This window comes from Sphaeramia orbicularis, chromosome 5 (genome assembly GCF_902148855.1).
Source record: "Sphaeramia orbicularis chromosome 5, fSphaOr1.1, whole genome shotgun sequence".
In the NCBI taxonomy this organism is placed as follows: domain Eukaryota; kingdom Metazoa; phylum Chordata; class Actinopteri; order Kurtiformes; family Apogonidae; genus Sphaeramia; species Sphaeramia orbicularis.
In genome coordinates, this window is record NC_043961.1 from 21,234,269 (window position 1) to 21,258,797 (window position 24,529).

General features: G+C 36.6%; 1 protein-coding gene across 1 annotated transcript in view; it reads left to right on the forward strand.

Annotated features, from left to right (window-relative positions):
• Positions 1–24,529, forward strand: part of slc2a9l2 (solute carrier family 2 member 9, like 2) — a 357,677-nt gene that overhangs the window by 71,327 nt on the left and 261,821 nt on the right. Inside the window, exons 3-4 of the mRNA XM_030134527.1 lie at positions 697–798; positions 11,563–11,723. Of these exons, the coding sequence (XP_029990387.1) occupies positions 697–798; positions 11,563–11,723 (263 nt within the window). The remainder of the gene's footprint in view (positions 1–696; positions 799–11,562; positions 11,724–24,529) is intronic.

Below are 24,529 nucleotides of genomic sequence, written 5' to 3' on the forward strand. Positions count from 1 at the left end.
TACTAAATGTTGAAAAAACAGGAGTGCGTAATGTTGGTTTTTCCATTAAATCACAAATGCAATGTCTTGTTTATTTATTATTGTGAGATGACACGAGAAGTCATTCCATAAACATGGGGATGAATGTAAATATGGTGTTGATTTACAGATATATTCATTATTATCATATTTTACCCCTCTATCTCATACTACATTAAAAAATGATTGGGTTTCCTGGTGTGTCCACACATAACACGACATGTTTCTTCTTCGCTTGTTGTAACGTATGTCAACATCGGGTTTTTTAATTCACCTGACTCTAGTTGCGAAAAAAGGTCTTTCCATTGCAGTACGCCCGAAAACCACCTCTTGCCAGCGCAAAAACTTTTAATCGAAAAATGAGACTTTTGGCAAAATTGTCGTTTTTCCATTAGGTAAATTTTTATGTGCAAGTTATATTTGCGCAATTTGAGGGTCAATGGAAAAGCGACTACTGTCTTGTAATGCATGCAAAAATGACCAAAAATAGTCACTTGCCCAATAAAGGCTGAACAGCTAAACAGTGAAGGAAATTTACTCTCTTTGCTTAGAAACTCGGGTGTACAGTAATGTTTATATCGTAAGTTGAATTCCCTTTGGTGTGGCTTTGACGTCATGAATGTTCCCTATGTGCTTCTGTAACTTACAGCAATATACATTTGTGTTTTCTTTCATTAGCAGCCAATCACAGCCTGTCTTTTGAGCGCGGCCTTTTTCGGCGCCCTGGGGTCATCCTTCCTGTATGGCTACAACCTCTCTGTGGTGAATGCTCCTGCTTCGGTGAGTCAAACGCTCAGGTTATGTTGAAAGACCTTTTTGTGGAACACCACCATTGATTTCCTTTGTTTGTTAACAGTCTTAGTAATCAGTAGGCAGCCTCTGAGGAACAGAGTCAAAACAGAGCTACGTCGTGATGAATGGGAGTTCATTTCCCGCACAAGCCTAACTGTGTCCATTCCAAACTGTCCAAGATGAAAAGAGTTCATTAGCTTTTATAGATATTCTCACAGTTCAACTAAACCATACTGGGGGTTATTCACTGCTGTATAGCCGTCGTTTTTATAGTCTTTAGATATTGCTGAAGGCTTTACATTACAGGTCAGAGTTGGGCTGGTGTCAGTTTTTCAAACTGGTTTAACCCTTTAACCGCTGACGTGTCTGTGGTGATTGTTCTGAATGTATGATTTATTTAAAATTTTTATAAAAATTCAACAATTTGCTCAATAGGAAAAATTTCAAAATGTGCTGATTAAACAGACCTTGTCCTTACCATAGACAAGAGCCTGACCGATATGGGATTTTTGGGGCCGACGCCGATACTGATATTGGGGGCTATAAAAAAAAAAAGCCAATATCCATTATATCGGCCGATATCCGATATTGGCCGATAACCGATATATTGGCTGATATATGAAATACGAACATTGATTTACACAGGATATAATAATCTTATATTAGATAATTGTGGACAAGTGGATTAAGAGTTGCATAAATCTTTGTTTATCTCACAAAGATAATTTACACAACTTTCAAACGCTGTATAAATAGTCTTATATCAGACTAGTCTGTGACCAGGGGTTGTAGATGTTGTAGTTTTCATGCTGGGGAGAGCAGACTTTTGAAAAAGATGTGAGTCCATATTTTATAAGTAGTGACATAAAAATTGTTTGGTAAATCATTCTTTAAAATGTAAGTGACACCCACCTTTAATGAGTCCAACTACAAAACAAACTTTGCAATTACAAAAACAGAGCAAAAAATGTTACTTACCACAAAATTCTGTTTTCACTCACAAATTTTGATGCGTCTGCCTCATGGCACTACGACTTCCCATGTGGACTAAGGACTAAACTGAGCATGTGCAGAGTGAATTCGGTGAGTCCTAAGTTGTTCCTGATTGGAGGAAGTGCAAGCGTTACAACTGACCCATGTTACAACTGTCACCGGTCTCCCCTACACTATTAATACCCAGGCGTGCCTGCAGAATGAAACTGTGAGGTAGACAGGAAGCGCACGGACATGGGTGTGTGTGTGTGGGGGGTGAATAGGTCATAAGACTTGGGGGGGGGGGTTAGTGATTTTCGGACGGGGGGGTTAGTCGGAGCCAGAGTGGGGGCGATTAGCTTAGCAGTCCATCCTTGTCGGAACGGGGGGTCAGTCCGTGATTTTTGGATGGAACGGTGGGGGTTAGTGGTCCATCCTTATTGGAACGGGGGTGTAGTGGTCCGTGATGCCGTGATTGTGTGCGTGTGTGTGGGGTCCGAGCAGAAGTGAAAGTGAAACTGACAGGCTTTACTGTTCCTCTAATTCTCTGGGCAGCACACACACGCACACACACACACACACACACACACACACACAGGAGCAGCGAGACAGAATCTCCACAGCAAAAAAGTTAATAAATCGGTTACATATTGGCCGATGTTGATTAATCGGTGATAAGCTATAATCGGCCCGATTAATCAGCTGGCTCTACCATAGACATCTGAGCATGCTCAGTGCACCCCCTGCCACCTGTGTAATGGGGGGTAAAACACAGAGCAGTGAGTGAGACAGACTCGCTATAAACATAGAAGGATTGGGCTTTTTTTTTTTCCTTTTACACCTTTTTTTCTTGTCGTTTTTTGTTTTTACTGTTGTTTGTGGTGTTCTCGTGCTATTCCCTTATTTTTTTTTCACTGAGTTTTGACTGTAACTGCTTTATGGAGTTCAACCAGGTGCCAAAAATCAGCTGGACTGAGTTAGAAAAAAAAAGCTCAAAACAAAAACCAAATTAAAAAACTCATCTTTTTCTCTTATTCCACCCTGTTTTGACCCTAAAACACACAGTAAAGCAAAACCACTGAAGAAAAGGAACACAAGCACATACTCACAGAAGCTTTTATGACACTGAAACAGACGCAGATTCACAGCAACACCTTTACGTGGAATCATGTCTCGGGTTAAAGGATTATGGGGCACCACTACTCAGCAGAGAACACTAAATGAGACAAATGAATCCTTTGACTGAGACTGTACTGGCTCCAAGTGATTTGATGGCAGTAATGTGTCACTAAGATGGTTTTCCTACCATCAGCAAACACTAAATAATGAAGAGAAGTAGCAGGAGTGAAGGAGCCTGTCCACTGTTGCTCAGATGGACCTGGATATACGACACAAAAGCCTCTCTGTTACCAGGTTCATCAGCACTTTTTCTGAAGGTGTAGCATGTTACACTCTATCCATTTTTCATCTTATTTCTTTCGTCAGCTTCAAAATCCTTCCATAACTTTTTGAGTTATCTTGCTAACAGACAGACAAACAAACAACCCCCCCCCCATCACCACCAAAATTTAATCATTTGTTTATTGTGCCAGTATCAATATTTCCTGAAAATTTCATCCAAATCCGTCCATAGCTTTTTGAGTTATCTTGCTAACAGACAAACAGACAAACCCCGATGAAAACATAATTACGCTATGAGGCTAACGATATGAATTCAACAAGCAGTTCACTAAACTATTAACTAAAAAAATGCTGAACACTGATAAATATTAATTAGTTCAATTAGGAAATAAAATGCAATGAAAACAGATGGTTTATGTATGAATGAACATTTTATGGTTTGCATACTTTAATGTTTATTCTTAAACAACATATTCTTATGTCTGTTTTGAGCTGTGAGTTGTTTGACATTTGTTAACTCCATCCCAAAGCTAACTACTCTCAGCTGCCCCATGTCAACAGCCACGTTACACTGATTTCTCCATCCTGTTGAATTCCTCGGTGCCTTTCTTCAGTTGCAACAATGTGCAACACTATGTACGTTTAGTTTAGAAATTCAGTCTGTTAATATCAACTCATGATGTCTGACTCCCATTACAACAGACAAACTCCACCTAAGTACATGAGCATCTTATGCAGAGAATTTTAAATGGTGTACAGTCGTGGAAAAAATTATTAGACCACTCCTTGTTTTCTTTAATTTCTTGTTCATTTTAATGCCTGGTACAACTAAGGGTACATTTGTCTGGACAAATATAATAACAACAAAAATAGCTCATAAGAGTTTAATTTCAGAGCTGATATCTATCCATTTTCCATGGTTTTCTTGATAATAGCCAAAATCATTTCAGTTCTTCCATCAATATCTATGGCATTGTACTGACAAAAACAGTGGTTTTAGGCATTTTATGTTTTCTTTTCTGTCCGTTTTAGTCACATGATACACACAGCAGTTAGCACTTGATTGCATAACTGTAATGGCTTGAGTACGAAAACTGAACCCACATGCAAGACCCAGAGACAGACGTAAAAGTATACAGTGTTTATTAAACATGAAGTTAACTGACAGATCTCTGATAGAATTAATAAACAGAATCTTGAAGACACAGAGTCCTGGGTTCTTCACGAGGTTCGTGAAGTGGACCGGAGACGGAACCCCACAGTTCGGATCGATAAAACACGTCAGGAATCCAACTAGGGGAGAGCAGAGGGAAGTCAATAACAGAACCAGGTCATACACGGAAAGGCAGACGGAAGGGCAATAGGACATATGGAACAGGCAAGCTCACGTACCGGTAAAACAGGCGAAAAGGTCGAACACACGTGATTCGTTGGAGGCAGAGGCACAGACAAGGGTCAGGCAAAAGGGCAGAAGTCAGAGAAGGCAGTCTGGGTCAAAAACAGGCAAACAGACAGACAGGATCCAAAAAACGCTGGTAAGTATCACATGAAGGAGATTACGAACTGGCACAGGACAAAGGAAAACACAGGGCTTAAATACACAAGAGGGAGGGAAGACAATGAGACACAGGTGGAACAAATCAGGGCAGGGACAGGTAATCACACAGGTGGGACAAATTAGAAACAGGAAACAAGGACACCAGACATGACACATGAGGAGAACTTAACAAAATAAAACAGGAAACGACAGACAAGACAGACAAAACCAGACTAACGTCTGGGAGCAGATGTGACAATAACCATTGTTTTTGATTACTTTTGATGGTGTAATCATTTTTTCCATGACTGTATATTCCCCATGTTACAGAAGTCAAACTTCTTACTATGAGGCTACGTTCAGACTGCAGGTAAATGTGGCCCAAATCCGATTTTTTGCCCATATGTGACCTGAATCCGATCTGTTACAGTTTGAACAACAAAACTCTGATTTTTTCAAATCCGACCCAGGCCACTTTCATATGTGGTCCTAAATCTGATACATATTTGATATTTTGCAATGCGACTTCAGTCTGAACGGCCAGGTCGCGTTTATCGGACCTTTACGTCATTGAAATTCGACAAACGTCACAATTCTGGGTCCCAGGAGTGTTACTTCCGTAAACACAGTGCGTGCCTGTGTGGTCACGTATTACGTCAGGACCTCTTTTGTGCATGCGGGTCACTTCAGGGTCGCATTCAGTTCATACTCAAAACTGATAGAAGTTGCATTTAATGTGTAATATGAAGGAGCATACAAAAAAATCGTATTTCACCCAAAAAATTGTGTATTAAGACCTGCTGTCTGAAAATAGTCTAAGTGGCATCATTTAAAGTTTTATTTTCTCTAAATACAGTTTGATCTCATTTTATTCATTCTTCGTCCCTGGGAGAAGATACAAAGGTTCTTTACAGACATTATGCTTTGAAATCTGACCTTGTGTTTGTTCAGAGCTAATTAAATGTCTCACAGGTCAGTGGATTTGTATTCAAAGCTTTTATCCAACACATTTGCAACCAATTATTTAGGTCACTGTTTTAATCTAAAGATTTAATTAGTTTTTCACACACTCTGTTGTGATATTATGCTACAGGTTGGTTTTTAAAGTTTATTAATTTGATTGACTTTTAAATAGTCAAATGTCATGTTGGACTGGTGAATTGAATTTCCTTTCAAGTATTGGAATAAAGCCTCTGCCTCCATTGAGAGTGTTTTGAAAAGCAAAAGAAAAGCATCTTTGGCTCAGAGCTTGTCATTGTGCCAGCTGCTTTTATATGCTGAATTAGATACAGTCAGTAATGCAAGGGTCTCAGAAAACCTTTACAGTGAACAATGCGTCATGGAACAGTGGGGTTCTTTTAATGAGGCCATCACAGTGGTAGCTGTGACTGTAAGCTGAGGCAGGATGAGGAGGATCCAGGCAGGTTTGACCTGTGAGTCTAATTGGTAATTCTGGGAGCTCCAGGATCAGTTCAGCTTTGCCAAAACACTTTTAAGTGCTGGGTTTCTTCTCTGTAGAAGTACAAATGTGGCTTAAGAGATTATTGGCTGTAAACACTGTGCATGAAAAAGAAAGAGATGTGTTTTTCCACGTTTTCACTAAAAACCTGCGTCTGAACAGTCGAAGGTTGTTGGAGCTACATTTGCTCACACTGCCTTAATAAATAAATGCTTCTTTTGAGCTTTGATCTAGGGTGTTTTTTTCCTTTTGATCTTACTATATACGATATGATGTAAGGGCGCATTATGACATTTATTATATAAAAGCACAATATGCCTTATATCCTCCTGAGACCCAGGGAAGTACAAGTTTTGGCTTTTTTTATATTAAATAATTGTCTTGACTGGAAACAGCGTAATACAACATTTTTTTTAGATGTTTTTTTTTTTATTTTTATTTTTTCATGGAATGTCCTTTGCAGCGGACAGCATTTTTATTTTATTTTATTTTTTTAAGTAAAGCTGTGAAACCCTTCAGAGGACTAAAATGCATTACTGAGTCTCGGGATTATATCTAAATATGGACGTTTATGTGAAAAAAGATAGTTAACTGAGAAATGTTTCCTCTGAGCTAAATTACCCACATAATATGATCTTTAAATATCACAAATTTTAAATAAATGCTCAAATGTAAAGACATTTTATTTATATCAAACCACTTGGTTCTATTTTTTATGAATCTGCAATATAAGGTATTCTTTTTTCAGGTATTTATTAGGTTTTTGGGCCTCTATTTCTGTCTTTGCAAGTTAGTTTCCCGTTATATTTTATTACTGGACAGTTTTTGTTTTTGTTTTATCATATAATGCTTTAAATGTCTTTAAAAATGTATCATATGTTTTATTAACTTCATTTTCTTTGCATAGAAGGTTCCAATTTTGCTTTAATAGTTCATTAATGATTTGTAAATTATCACAAATATCAGAGATTAATGTCATACTTTTTCTGTTGTCCATAACATTAGTAAATATATTATCTAGTATACATCGGCTAAAATTTACTTAAGGGGTCAAATAAGTGGCCATGTTTGTCAAAAAAAAAAAAAAGTTGTAAGAAATGCATAGAACTGTGTTGAAATAATGCAAATACATTTGTGCACAGACTACTGATATTATTTGACAGTGGAAGCTATATTTTCAGAAATATTGGATTTTGAATAGGATATAATAGGGTGAGGGTTAATATGGTATAATAACCCTAACAGCTGGCGGGGGGGTGGACGGATGTGACATTACCCATGATAATCAGGTCAGTACCAGTACTTTATAGACTTACTATTGCTAATTCTCCTCTTATTCATAAATGTTAGTATTGTGGATCCAAACAATAACAGCTGACACAAAAACACAAAATGTGTCAGTGGACGAATGTGACATGGTTGTTACAGATCCCATCATACTGATGCCCGGCAGCCATGTCACCGTTTACACTAATGATCCCTGTGCAAAAACTGGGATCAGAATTATTTATTGTATAGTTTATCATCATACTAAAGTGTAAATAACAATATAGAATTGTTATTTCTTTATAAAAATGCTTATTATTAGAAAACTGTTGATTTAAAAAGTGTGACATTCTTAATGTATCTATTCACATAACATAAGCAGGATGGATCAGCACCATACTCCATATTGCAATCTGTAAAAATAAAACATGTGATATGTAGTATATAATCTTGTAAGAAAAACTGGGGAATCTAAAAGAATAGAATATTTGTTTTTCAGGTAAATTCAGTTCAAATATAACTTGGCCATTTGTGACATGAAAATATAGCATTCATTGTGATGAAATTGAACATTTTTGACCTGAAAACATAGTTCATATGACCATCAACATGTTGTAACAGAACTGAAATCCAGTAAATTTGCATAACTTGCATTTACCAACACAAAGTTCCTTTGGGGATTCACTTATATTGATTTCTTATGCACAAAGACATAAATAAGACCTCTAAGCAAATTTTAGCCGACACACGTACTTTTTCAAAGATGGATAAATGGAATCATCACACCGATTATAATGTTTTAAGGGCCTTCAATGCTATATAACATATCAGTAAAACTGTCAAAATTGAAATGGAAATAGAAAATCCCAGCTTTTCCTCCTCCACTTCGCTGCACCCCAATCTACCCCACATCCCACAGCCATGATATTAGGAGGTTATTTCTTGCAGCTATTGCCAATTAGCCTCATTGAAATTTCCCGCTGTGAATCCGCAGATGCAGCTTATTCTCGAGATCATGTCTAATTTAGCCCTTATGCTTGTTGTTTTATCTGCTATGGAGGAGAACACAAGTTGTTTATCAAGATAGCTGGCTCCTCTCCACCACTGTAGGGGTCCTCTACTGCTCATGCTGTGCCAACAAATTCATACAGAATAGATAAGCAGGCAGCTTCTCTCATTTCTGTTTTCTACGGACTGTCGGAATGTAAACACAGTTAACTAACGTATGTCTGTAACTGGCCCTCAACTGTAAATGAGTGACAGATAAACACAGCTGAGATTTACTGCAATAAATAGGGCATACCGACTGTATCTGTGCTCCACTTTCCAAAGGTTTTGAGCATTGATTTTAACTCGTAAAGACCCAGTGCTAGTTTTGTGGTAGTTCCAAAATGAATTTTTGTCTCTATTTAACCTTTCTTATGTAATTTATCACTATTTATTACCCCACCCCCCAATAGGGAAGCAAGGGGTATTGTTTTTGGTTCGGTTTGTTTGTTTCTTTGTTTGTTAACACTCTAGCAGCAAAACTATGGGTTGAATTCATACCAAATTGGGTTAATAGATTGCCAGTGATCCAGAATTGATCTGATTACATTTTGGGAAAAGTAGGTCAAAGTTAAAATTTTGTATGAACCCCCCCATTTATTTATAATGGGCAAAATTTAAAATGTCTTTAGCAGTAAAACTATTGGTTAAACTCATACCAAATTTGGATTATAGATTGCCAGTGACCCAGATTAGATGTGATTACATTTTCAGTCAGTCCACCTGACAGTTGTTATCAGGCTTCTGCAGAGCCTGATGATAGGCGTATCATTTGAATCAGGTGTGTTGGAAGAGGGAAGCATCTAAAACATGCAGGATGGTAGCTCTCGAGGACCAGGATTGGACACCCCTGATCTACAGGGTGGGGAAGCAAAATTTACAATATTTTGAGGCAGGGATTGAAAGACAGTGTATGACCAATTAGTTTATTGAAAGTCATGAGAATTTCTTTGCCACAAGAAAATTGACATAATAGAAAATGTTTTTATTCTATGTGTCCTCCTTCTTTGTCAATAACTGCCTTCACACGCTTCCTGAAACTTGCGCAAGTGTTCCTCAAATATTCGGGTGACAGCTTCTCCCATTCTTTAATAGTATCTTTAAGAAAGTTGACATTGCTGTGTGATGTTCTATTGGTAGCATGTTCTAAAACGCCCCAAATAGCAGAATCCAGAGGGTTTAGATCTGGGCTAGAAGGCGGCCATAAACATGATTCCCAAAAATTGCTAAAGTTGGATTTGTTGCTGTTGTCAACAAGTGTTTTGGTGTTCTTGTGTAAGATTTTAACTTCAAATCATATTTTACTGCACTTCTAACGGTCTTTTTGTCTACCTAAAGTTCAATTGCCATTTTTCTCATGGATTTGGTTGGATCCTTTAGGATTTTGGATGTGAGAGCTTTAATAAAAGCTTTGGTACATTTTTTGTTGCTTCCTTCACTTCCAGACTTTCTCGTAATAGTTTTGCTCATAGTCATTCTCTTCTTTACATTATAAACAGTCTTTATGGACACTCCAATTATTTTTGAAATCTCCTTTGGTGTGACGAGTGCATTCAGCAAATCACACAGTCTTTGACATTTGCTTTCCTGATTACTCATATGGGCAAAAGTTTCTGAAAAGGTATGGATAATAGTGTTAGGTATGATTATGACATCAATATATGTTTGGTTTCAAAACTATTGACGTAGTGCCTGCTGAGAAAAAACAACTAAATGTTCATTGTAAATTTTGCTTCCCCACCCTGTAGAAGTTCTAAAATGGCATTACTGGGTTGGCTATATGTCTTAATTTTTCCTTCTGTTATTCCAAAAATGTTGAGCAGAACAGATTTGTTCTCTGTGTTGTCTTTGGTTGGGCCTATGCCACCTCCTCGCCACAACAACTGCAGCCAGTTTTGCATGAAGCTGTGCCAGTTAAAACCTGCCTTTCAGACGTGCTAAATATAGAGGCAAAATCAGCCACCACAATCGGTTTCAGGTTTGGTAAATCACATTCCACGTGCTAAATAAATATTTGCATCTACTCCTCCCGATAATTTTGCACATTCTGGTAGAAACGCCCATATTGCATATTCATCATATGCTAAATGGGTTGCAGAAGATATTTTGTCCATTTGAGAGACATGGACGAAGCTTCAACGTGTTTTTGCGTGCGCAGTCAAGTTTGTGCACGTTTTTACATGTGCAGACCTTTAGTAAATCAGGCCCTAATACACCAGGCAGCACATAAGGAACATTTCAGCCCCTCTATAGGGAGCCTTTGTGTTCAAATCAACAGAGTAAATAGTTATTTTTTTATGTGGAACCCAGGCTGGGACTGCCACGACTGGTGCTGAATAGCAAATGTAGTAACCTAAGCTTTGGATAAAGTGGGATTAAGTGTTAACCTTTGCTTTAAATTGCCTACACGGTTCAGGCGTCACTTATCGGAGAACGTGTGCAGTGTAACAGACATCTAATGAACGACAGCTTTGCACAATGTAGCGGGTGTTGCCACCTCTGTGGGACACACAATTGGTCACAGAAAACATGTTGGACACGTACAGAGAGGCTTTACCACCAGAACACTCACAGAGACGCTGAAAAGGCAGCCTCAACAGCAGCATATCAGCTGACTGTTTGCCTCTGCCAGCCAGGCAACGTGTAGGATGTTTTTGTCTGTCCTTGGTACATCTTTTTACAAAATACTAACCAATGTGTATTGATTCAATGATTGTATTGAGTGTAAATCAGGATTAAAGTGAATATTCAAGGTTTGGGATTTATCAAAATAGAAACTTCTACATTAAAATTGCTTAGTCTTTTTTTTTTTTTTTTTTTTTTTTACTACATGTGTTCCCACATTATTTAATACATTTTCTTTCCCCTAGAGGAAATTAAATGTTTAAACAAGGCTAATCATTTGAATTTAGATTGAAAAATTACCGTTCGGATATATATTTTTTCCTTTAACTTAATAAGGACAGTTTAATTTTCTAACAGTCTTTAAAAGTCTTATCATAGCGGCACTACCAAGTGATTTACCTCTGGATTGTGGATTTAAAATGTGACTTTCTCTCTTTTATCGTAGTACATTAAAGCTTTCTACAATAAGACGTGGATTGAGAGATATGGGGAGCCCATTGGAGCAGAGTCAGTCACCCTCCTCTGGTCCATCACCGTATCCATATTTGCTATTGGAGGTCTGGTGGGTGCGCTGTGTGTTTCTTTAATCATCAAAGTCCTTGGAAGGTGAGTTGACTTGCAGCACATGTTTACATGATTGCATCACTACAGAATTTGTTTCAATTTATCCTCAGTCTTGTGTGATGGGAATGGAGTGTAGAGCTCCTGGCTGTATGTTAGTGCACTGTTAGAGCTCTGGGGTTTATATGCTTGAATCACTTCCTGTAATGTGCAATAATCCTTCAAATGTGAATTATGTGCAATAATCTTCTGTCCAGCAATAACAATGCAATATTTATCAAAAATAAATGCACTACTTTTATATAGACTTGGGTCATAGGTGTTTTTAGGACCCAAACGCAGCATGGTTCTTTGTAGTTTAGAGGTAGATTTTCTTAACTGTCCTGTTTTGTTAGTTTCTCAGGAATGATGTTTAGTTTAGTTTAGTTTATTTCAGACACAAACATGATACAAAACATGAGGAAAAAAATAAAACTAGAAGCACTCGGAGAGCGCAGACCTCCGCTGAGGCAGATCAGTGGACCCCCATGCCCCCCCCCACCCCACCCCCGATCACCACCAAAATTTAATCATTTGTTCCTTGTGCTAGTATTAACATTTCCTGAAATTTTCATCCAAATCCGTCCATAACTTTTTGAGTTATCTTGCACACGGACAAACAAACAGACAGACAAACCAGCGCTGGCACAAACATAACCTCCTTGGCGGAGGTAACAAAAAATAGAATAATAGAAAAAGGAACAACTGTTGTGCCTGAAAGGGAGTAGGAAGAAGCCACTGCTTATCCAGTCCTACCCCCTCGATTCCAGTCCTCAGACTGTTAGCGCCTAATCACATGTTATACAACATAAGACTGTGATTATCCATAAACCCACCTGTACACCCATACACATACAGTCACATATACATATACACCAATTTATATCTATATCTGTACACCGACCCACGTTCGCACCCCCATGTATACACACACACACACCATACATTATAACAACCTGACAATCCAAATAATGATCACATCCTTCCTTGAGCCAGGTATTGTGACAAAACCATTTCTTTGTACATTCTTTTGAAAGTTTGGAGGTGGTCAATGTGACCCACTGTATATTTATTCACCCAAAAGTTGTCCAAAATCATAAAAATCCTAATGATCACTGTTAATACAGGGTGGGGAAGCAAAATTTACAATGAGCATTTAGTGGTTTTTTCTCAGCAGGCACTATGTCAATTGTTTTGAAACCAAACATATACTGATGTCATAATCATACCTAACACTATTATCCATACCTTTTCAGAAACTTTTGCCCATATGAGTAATCAGGAAAGCAAACGTCAAAGAGTGTGTGATTTGCTGAATGCACTGGTCACACCAAAGATTTCAAAAATAGTTGGAGTGTCCATAAAGACTGTTTATAATGGAAAGAAGAGAATGACTATGAGCAAAACTATTATGAGAAAGTCTGGAAGATACTATTAAAGAAGAATGGGAGAATATTTGAGGAACACGTGCGCAAGTTTCAGGAAGCGTGTGAAGGCAGTTATTGAGAAAGAAGGAGGACACATAGAATAAAAACATTTTCTATTATGCAAATTTTCTTGTGGCAAATAAATTCTCATGACTTTCAATAAAATAATTGGTCATACACTGTCTTTCAATCCCTGCCTCAAAATATTGTAAATTTTGCCTCCCCACCCTGTATATAATTACTAACACAGTTACAACCTATTCTATCAATATTTAGTGGAATGGTGTTTTTAGCCTCTCACAGGTTATGCTGCCAGTATGACCACAGGCCAGTCCTCAGTCATTCGTTTGTGCTGTTGGACATTGTTTCTTTGTTCAAGTTGCCTGTATCCCCTTTGGTGGCATTGTAATCCAAGATCATACTTGGTTTTTGGTCCTCTGTTGTTCTGATTTCAGCATTTTTGTGCAGAGTGCTCATGAGCACATTTTTTTCTTTTTTGGGGCAGTAAAACACTAGGGCTGTGGTGTCTATGAAGGCAAACATGGAAGACTGAGCGGCCCTGTTTGTGATTGTCAACAGTAGTCGCTTTTCCATTGACCCTCAAATTGCACAAAATTGCACATAAAAATTTACCAAATGGAAAAACAACAATTTTGCCAAAAGTCTCATTTTTCAGTTAAAAGTTTTTGCGCTGGCAAGAGGTGGTTTTTCCAGGCGTAGCGCAAATGGTATATCACGCAAAACTGCAATGGAAAGACATTTTTTTGCAACTAGAGTCAGGTAAATTAAAAAAAACAGATGTTGACATACATTACAACAAGCGAAGAAGAAGAAACATGTCGCGGTATGTGTGGACACACCAGGAAACCCGATCATTTTTTAATTTAGTACGAGATAGACGGGTAATATATAATAATAATGAATATATCTGTAAATCAACACCATATTTACATTTGTTGCCATGTTTATGGAATGACTTCTCATGTCATCTCGCAACAATAAGTAAACAAATTAGCGCATTTGTGATTTAATGCAAAAAACAATATTTCGCACTTCTGTTTTTTCAACATTTGGTAAATATCGGTAAAGTTTTGCGCAGATGTCCAATGGAAAAGCGACTGTTGTGTGTGTGTGTGTGTGTGTGTGTGTGTGTATGTTTGTGAAAAAGAGGTCTCCCAGCTCCAAAAGAATTTCCATTTCTGACTGTTTTCACCCTCCACTTTAACTCAAATTGACCCGAACAGTATCAATGTAATATAAACATGCAGGGGAGGGTTACACATATATGAGATAGATCTTTTTTTTTTTCAATATATTGATTACACTAAATGAGGCAAGCGGAAGAAGTTTCATTCTGTAAAAACACCTTTTGTTATTTTTCTCTTTAAAATGGGTTAGTTTGACCCGGAACATAACAGGAGGGTTAGAAATAGTTGTTAATATGAGGGCAGACAAAAGCACAAATGTAAACAGACAGTCTTAGGCACTGGTTAGAAACAATGTAACTCGGGTGCGTTGCTCAGACTCAAACCCGGGGCTCAGATGTGACCACCACTGCCGTTGCCACTAGGCCAAATGAACGGATGGAAGTACGGGGTCAGGGACTCACCTAGGAACAGCTGAGTCTGATCAGTGAAAGGCCAAGTAGTCAGGCCAGGCAGAGTCCAAACCAGGAAAATCCAGACTCACACAACTCAGGGTCACGGACAGAAAACAGGTGAGGTTACCAGGGCTGAGACGAACAGAGGTGGTCAAAATCAGGTGGGGTCAGAAACAGGAAAGTAGGCTCAGGAAGAATATTGGGAAGTCTGGCAGGATCTGAGGACAGTCTGACACTGGGTGGATGAAACTGGCCAGTTGATTAGGCACAGCTGGGAGAGACAGGTGGAAGGGGTCAGACTGATGAAGTGTGGACCGGTGAAGGAGAGGACAGCAGCAGGGGGTCCCAGGTAAAGGCAATGTTACTGAGGAGGTGGGTGGGTGGGGGGGTCAGGGAGGAGGCGGCAGAGAAGCAAACTGGGACAGCTATACCTACGGTTTTTATAAGAAATATATACAGTTTTATAGATATACATACTGTTTTTATAGGCAATACATACTGTTAATACATATACATACTGTTAATAGATATACATACTGTTAATACATAGACATACTTTTAATAGATATACATACTGTTTTTGTAGGCAATATATACTGTTAATACTGTTAATACATATACATACTTTTAATAGATATACATACTGTTTTTATAGGCAATATATACTGTTAATACATATACATACTTTTAATAGATATACATACTGTTTTTATAGGCAATATATACTGTTAATACTGTTAATACATATACATACTTTTAATAGATATACATACTGTTTTTATTGATATACGTACATACTGTTAATACATATACATACTGTTAATACTGTTAATAGATATACATACTGTTTTTATAGATATACATACTGTTAATACATAGACATACTTTTAATAGATATACATACTGTTTTTATAGGCAATATATACTGTTAATACTGTTAATACATATACATACTTTTAATAGATATACATACTGTTTTTATAGGCAATATATACTGTTAATACATATACATACTTTTAATAGATATACATACTGTTTTTATAGGCAATATATACTGTTAATACTGTTAATACATATACATACTTTTAATAGATATACATACTGTTTTTATTGATATGCGTACATACTGTTAATACATATACATACTGTTAATACTGTTAATAGATATACATACTGTTTTTATAGATATACATACTGTTAATACATATACATACTGTTAATAGATATACATACTGTTTTTATAGGCAATATATACTGTTAATACTGTTAATACATATACATACTTTGAATAGATATACATACTGTTTTTATAGATATACATATGTTAATACTGTTAATAGATATACATACTGTTTTTATAGGCAATATATACTGTTAATACTGTTATACATACTTTGAATAGATATACATACTGTTTTTATAGATATACATATGTTAATACTGTTAATAGATATACATACTGTTTTTATTGATATACGTACATACTGTTAATACATATACATACTGTTAATACTGTTAATAGATATACATACTGTTTTTATAGATATACATACTGTTAATACATATACATACTGTTAATAGATATACATACTGTTTTTATAGGCAATATATACTGTTAATACTGTTATACATACTTTGAATAGATATACATACTGTTTTTATAGATATACATATGTTAATACTGTTAATAGATATACATACTGTTTTTATAGGCAATATATACTGTTAATACTGTTATACATACTTTTAATAGATATACATACTGTTTTTATAGATATACATATGTTAATACTGTTAATAGATATACATACTGTTTTTATAGATATACATACTGTTAATACTGTTAATACATATACATACTGTTAATACTGTTAATAGATATACATAATGCTATTCATGAGTAATACATACTGTTAATATTGTTGATAGATATACATACTGTTAATACTGTAAATTTGCATCCATTCATATTTTGTCCAGTTTTATTTTTATTCTACTGAGCTCTATTCTTATGTTACCTTGTTAAATTGTAAAATCTTTAGTATATTTTCTTATTATATTTTTTTATTTTTTTTTTTTAAATTTTATTTCATTTTCACTATTCTTCTTTCTGTAGCACTGGTGTTTTGTTAGTATTGTTGCACTGAATGGAGTAGCACAATGACAATAAATGCTTTTCTATTCTATTCTATTCTATTCTATTCTATTCTATTCTATTCTATTCTATTCTATTCTTTTCTGTTCTTTTCTGTTCTGTTCTGTTTTTCCATTATACTTTCCATTATACAGCACAGATAGAGGTATCTCTGATGGAAGTTCCACTGGGATTGTCTTAGATTTACTTTGGGATTTGTCACTGGTTTCATCTAGGACATATGTTATCACAGTTACTTGTCATACCAGTTAGAGAAGAAACTACTAAAATGAGTCAGTGTGTGAATGTCGGAGTGAGTAGACATGTTTTGCAAATGTGTCACTAGTTATCTCTTATCTTAACTGTTCAAAATAGCATTTTACATACTTCCTGTAGATATTACAGATTTATTCCAATTAGAGACATCATTTTGTGTCATTTTTATCTCTCATTCTGTATCTGTAAAAACAGTCGTGCAGCGAGAGATAACGTTAAAAACAAGGACATGTCATTTTCCCCATCCACCCCCTCATCCCACTTGAATGTTCTGTGAATAAAAAACTGGGTCTGTGCTTTCATAGGCATAGTGAGGTTGATAGGTGGTATATTTTTAATACATCCTTTAATACAGATACATCCTATGACCCTGCTTTATTTAGTGGTTATAACAGGATTATTAGTTAATTAGTCATTATGTGATCCATCCTATCTGTGTGTCTGTGAACAAAATCATTCACTATTTTTCATTAAACTTTAAGGAAGTGTAGGGCACGGGCCAGTGATGAAAATCTTTAATTGGGATTAGGGTTTGGAAACAGTCTATACACTGCAAAAATCAAAATCTTATCAAAAGTATTTTTCTCATTTCTAGTCAAAATATCTCATCATGCTTAAAATAAGACATAATCACCTAAAGCAGGGGTGTCAAACTCATTTTAGTTGAGGGGCCACATTCAGCTAAATTTGATCTGCAGTGGGCCGAACCAGTAAAATAATAACATAATAATATATAAATAATGTCAACTCCAAACTTTTTTCTATATTTTACAGCGAAAAAAGTAAAATTAAACAATGAAAATGTTTACATCTACAAACTGTCCTTTCGAACAATGTGAATTACTCGAACAAACTGAAAGAATAAGTGCAATTTGAACAATATTCTGCCTCAGTTTGTCATTTTCACATGTACATTATAATGTACAGATCACAGTGGATCTACAAACACACACATTTAGTATCAGGCTGAATACTGTTAAAATTGTACTTATTTTCCTTAAGACATTTCAGGTTGTTCACTTTTGTTCAGATCATTCACATTTTTGGTGAAATTATACTTTGTTTTAGTGTAAATACATAAAAATATTTACATTTACAAAGAGAAAAATGTGGAGTTGTGAGTATTTATAGATTATTATGATAGAATTGTACTGGTCTGACCCACTGGAGATTGAATTGGTCTGCATGTGGAACCTGAACTAAAACGACTGTTAATTTCTTTATATCTATTTTTGCATTTCACAAATTCATCCCAAGGGCCAGACTGGACCCTTTGGCGGGCCGGATTTGGTCCCTGAGCCGCATGTTTGACACCTGTGACCTAAAGAGTAACTTTTCAGTGAGATATAAGAACTTATTTTTAGGCAATAGATCTTGAAAATCTTATTTCAAGGAATCTTACCAAGATAACTTTCACTTGTTCCATTGGCAGATTTTTTTTTGCTTAATTCAAGCAAAAAAATCTGTCAATGGAACAAGTGAAAATGATCTTGGTAAGATTAAGAATTTATAAGAATAAGATTTTCAAGATCTATTGTCTAAAAATAAGCTCTTATATCTCATGTACAAGTTACTCTTTAGGTGATTATGTGTTATTTTAAGTGTGACGACATATTTTGACTAGAAATGAGAAAAATACATTTGGTAAGATTTAGATTTTTGTAGTGTACCCACGTCAACAGAGCCGGGCTGTGGGTAAGACCATCACTGCCTTATGTCTGTGTGCTTGTAATCACACCATAGCTCCTCAATAAATAGAACTAAGATCATCAATCTCTGTAGTAATCTTGGTCATGACCCGCCGTGGTCATCCATCATTTTTGGGGTCCAAAGGTCACAGTTGAAGGTCAGAGGATCAATTAGTCTAAGCACTTATACAGTCTACTATGCAGGTGTAGTCCTGTATATGTCTGGAGTGATTCAGACTCACATGCACATTTTAATGTTTTTGCTTATATGGACATAAATATAAAATGTGTGTCATATTTTTGAAAAAAAAAAAAAAAAGATTTTATCTATTTAAAAATCTCTATTTAAAAATGAAAACTGAGTGTGGATCAGTAATTTTTTAAGACGACTTTAGTTGCGTTGTACCACCTCAGGCTAAAATAAAAAATTATATTGATTAGATTAGTATTTTTCTCTTCATTTGTGCTTCTTGTGTACACCAAAACAATTTAGACAACTAAAGTGTAGATTTTTCAACACATTAACCAGAGTCGAGGTGCATTGTCAACTGTTCTACGTAAGAAATAAAAGGATGCCGTACCACATTAAACTTCCCAATTGATCCCTTCAATGTGTATCTAATCTTTTCTATTTTAAGGAAAAACAGAACATCACATATCCATCTGCCAAAGGAGGGGGGTTTGTCATTCTTCCAATTTAAAAGAATGAGTCGCCATGCTAAAAGGGAGGAGTAGGTGATACTATTTAATTGTGGCCTTTGTAGAGGGAGATCTTCTAACGGTACGCCAAAAAGTCCGATAAAAGGGCAGGGATCAATGGTCAGACCTGAAATTGTTGAATATGCTTCAAATATTGACGACCAGAATGCAGTTTGACTCGGACATGACCAAAAAGTGTGAAAGAGAGTAACATGTGCTTGTCTACATTTATCACAAACAGGATTAACTCCTGGATAAATTTTGTATAATTGAACTTTAGACATGTGAAGTCGGTGTACAATTTTAAACTGAATAAGACTATGCCTTGCACAAATAGAAGTGGAGTGGATTCTTTGAAGTATGCTTAATCACTTATCATCAGTAACATTGTACCCATTTCCTTCTCCCAGTTTTCTTTTATTATTGTCAAAGAGGAACATTCTATGTCAAAAATATTTGTGTACAGTTTTGATCAGTGGCGGCTGCTCGTCTTTCAGAGAGGGGAACCTCATTGGTGACATGTTAAGTTATTTAAACATAAATTCAGCCCTCCGTTCCTTTTTATGAAAATGGTCAGTGACCTTATCGTACCAAGTAAACAGGAAAACGTGGAAATTATGTTAAATTGAAACAAGGAAGTACAATGAGTGTGTTTTATTTACAGTGCAAGAACTAAACAAGTCATTTCGTAGTGGTTTCTGTCTTGATTTCACAGCAGAATGCGTGACGGTTTTAACCTGAACTCTGTCAAGTGAAGGAGTAGATCTCAAACTAGCTGTCAGTCAAACAGGATTCAGCCTTTCGACCGATCTTCCAATCAGCATGTGGAATCCTGCCGTCCAGCCCAGCCGAGCTCCGCCCACAGCTCCATTCACCCCCAGAGATGCCGGGCGTCTGGGGGCGGGACAACATCGTGGCATTTATCCAATTACCGTCCAGTTTTGAGGCAATGAAAAAAACTGTTCCACTCAGTCCCATAGAAGTGCATGGACGCTGAGAGTCTACGGGCAAATGCACTGAGCAGAGATCGAATGAGAAAACAGCGCAACAGGAATGTATGAGAAGTGAACAACATCAAGTTCATTGATTTGTGATAAAGCTGATTCTGAACGAACTCGTCCTTGAGATGAACATGTTCTAACACATTTGTAGTCAATGAAATGTCAACACAATCGCACATATTTAACCATTTAATTTTCATAATTTTAGGGGAAACCGGGCTTCCCTTGCAGTCTATGAGAAATCGCCACTGGTTACCTCTGCCAAGGAGGTTATGTTTTTGCCAGGGTTTGTTTGTCTGTCTGTTTGTTTGTCTGTCCGTTAGTGTGCAACATAACTCAAAAAGTTATGGACAGATTTTGATGAAATTTTCAGGGTTTGTTGGAAATGGGATAAGGAAGAAATGATTAACTTTTGGGGGTGATCCAGAAGAAATCCTGGATTCTGGATCACTTTGAAATTTTCGTTAACATTGTGGTAAATGGGGCCAAAATTTTCCTTTCCCAATATCTCGCTTAATTATTGACCAAAACTCATGAAATTTAACCCAGGAATTGACAATGGGGTCCTCTGTCACATTTCAAAGGCTGATCCGGATCTGATCCAGAAGGCGGATTTTATTTTAAAAAATAAATGTAGGATTTGTATCACCGATTATGTGGGGAATTTTTGCGCTTGGCGGAGGTCTGCGCTCTCCGAGTGCTTTTCTAGTTTTGATATGGTTCCCCTGATCTCAGGCTGAATTTGTAGGATTGAATCAAGAGATGATGTCTGAGGTAGAGAAGGAAATTGATTAAAGTGATTCTGTATAAAATGTGTGACTTGTAGGTATCTGAAAAAATTTTGAGCTGGTTTAGGTCATTTTTTTGATGAAGTTGAAATACTATACATAGCCCCTTTAAAGTTTCAATCAGGCAAAAATGCTCTCAGAGGTGCTTTTGGGAAAAAAAAAAAAAAAAAAAAAAAGACACTGCTCATTTTTAGTGAAGGTAGAACTTAATCTCAACTTCCCTTTTACCACATGGTCTAGAACTTTCCATATGTACGCCTACCACCTCCATACTGATAATCACCTCAGTGCTCTGAAATAATATATACATTGAAAAGACTATATTATCCACTAATGATGCAGATGTCACTGTTGGAGCAGGGGGAGGCTTTTATTCAGAGTTATTTGAGGAAATTAAGATGCCCTCAAGATTCACCTTGGAATTCTCAGGTGATGATCTTGACTGTACCGAGGCTGAAATACATAATTCATTCTCTCACCATATTCTGATAATTTTGCACAATGTCTCGGGAAGGTTGAAATTCCAGTGTCAGGGAAAAGTGTTAAATATATATTAGTGAATGAGAAAGCATGGTGAGACCTTTAAAGTACTTCACAGAGTTTATTAAACTTCCTGTGTGATAGCAGATTGATTTATTTTAAATTAATTTCAATTATTACCTACTTATTTTAATGTCTGAACATGGCGTAGATCAGGGGTGTCAAAGTCATATTAGTTCGGGGGCCACATTCACCCAAATATGATCACAAGTGGACCAGGAACAGTGCAAAAAAAGTGAAATTACATAATGAAAATGTTTACACCTATAAAGTTTTCTTAAAAATGTGAATAACATGAACTACCTGAAATTTCTTAAAGGGGTCATATTTTGCTAAACTTACTTTTCTTAGTCTTTGGTTTCATTTATTTGTGTATTTGGACCCTAATAGTTCATAAAGTTTGAATTTGAACCCTCCAGGTGCTGCAAAGCTATCTTTATATTCATTTTGGCAAAAATCAAGTGGATTTCTAAAACCTGTTTTAATTCCTTTTTAATTTGTTACATCTACAGGGTGAGTCAGAAAAAACGCTCTTTCCATTTAAAGAAATTGTACTGCTAAAACGGAAACACTGATTTTTCTTTTGACCATACAGTCATATTGATGTGGTTATTGAGCATGTCTGGTGATGTAGTCATAGATTTATTGCATTGCATAAGAGAGAGAAGGTCCATTGTTTATTGGGCACTGAAATACCTGCCAACACAATGTATGCCACAGTGAACAAACTTGAAATTGACAACAATTACAGGAGTCGGGGCTTTCCAGAACTCACAGCAAGATATGGGATTCAACGGAATGGGGCATTTGCCCGTTTCTGGTGGTTCCAGGATGGAGCGCCAGCCCATCGAAGAGTTATCGTGCAACAGCGATTGCAGGTATTATTTCCTCATCGAGTTGTCTGTTTGGGTCAGGAGAGAGAGTGGCCACCTAGATCCCCGGACTTGACCCCCCTTGATTTTTTCTTGTGGGGGTATCTTAAAAACCGTGTGTATCAGACTGTTCCACAAACTCTTCAGGAACTCCGAAATCGCATCACGGCTGAAATCCAAGCCCTACGACGAACACGAATGGCGAGAAGAGCTGTGTTAGAGATGCGACAACGAGCACAGATTTGCATCAACCTGAATGGTAGCCAGGTTGAAGGTCGTGCCGGATGACTTCGTTGAGACAAAACATTTTGATGGCGAATAAACATGCTGTAATGGTTGACAATTTCAATTTCATTCACAGTGGCATAAACTGTGTTGGCAGATATTTCGGTGCACAATAAACAATGGACATTCCCTCTGTTATGCTATGCCATAAATCAATGATTCAATCGCCAGACATGCTCAATGACCACATCAATATGACTGTATGATCAAAAGAAAAATAAGCATTTCCATTTCAGTGGTACAATTTCTTTAAATGAAAAGAGCGTTTTTTCTGACTCACCCTGTATAACTAGTTACGTCACGACATTTGCACATATAATGTCAAGACTTCCGACGAACATTTCTCCAAGTACCACATAATTGTCCATACTGAAAATATGTCCAAACTTTGACTCAATTAGCTAAAATGTTCAGTTGTATTAACAAACACAAGTGGCTGAACGGGACAGAACAGCAAAATCAACAACCAGGAGGGGGTGGGGCATGAAGTGGCTCATGTGCATTTAAAGAGCCAGCGCTCAAAACGACCTTTCTGGTGTCATTACTCAGAAATAGGGCTGAAGATGGACCTGTGCAGTTGAATTAATGAAGAATTCAGACCCAAGCAGAGCATTTACAGTTTATGTAGACCACAGGGAAATGTTCTAAAATGCATAATTCCATATAAAAAAAAAGCAAAATATCACTACTTTAAGAAAAATAAGTGCAATTTTAACAATATTATGCCTCAGTTACTCATGTGCTTTACAACTTACAGATCACAGTGGATCTAAAAATACACAAAACATTTAGTAACAGGCAGAATATTTGTAAAATTGCATTCACTCCTCTGAAGATGATTCTGGTTCATATTTTTTCAGGTTGAATAGTTAGTAAATGGAAACATTTTCATGTCATTTTATTTATTTTTTATACTAAAACAAAGAGACCATTTTTGAGTTGTTATTATGTATAGGTTATTATGTTATTATGTTACTTCAACCCACTTGAGATCATACTAGTCTGAATGTGACCCCTGAACTAACCCTTTAGGCACCAGTTTTTTTTTGTTTTTTTTTTAAATATTCAATTTTTATATCAAGATTTCATAAAGCTGTCTGTTTCATTCAGTTATGTTGCTTGTCACAATATTGAAATTTTGAAAAAATCAGATTTGTGCTGTTCAAACTGTCTTTAACAGGTCAGATACAGGTCATATATGGACAAAAAAATCAGATTTGCCTGCAGTCTGAACGTAGCCATAGATGAGTCACACTTTCAAGCAACCCATGTTTGATTTTCTGCAGTTGGGAAATTCCTGTATGTATTCTGATGTTTGTAAAAGATAGTAAATCACATATTTTACCGCATATGGAAGGTCACTGAGCACCTCCATATGTAAACACAAAAGCCAGGTATAAATGCAAAGGCTGTACAGGGAGACTGAACTGGGTATTCCTCTCGTGTAAAGTCTGGTGTTGTGTCCTTGGTCCTTTGTGGTATTTGGGCGCTTTCCAACAAAT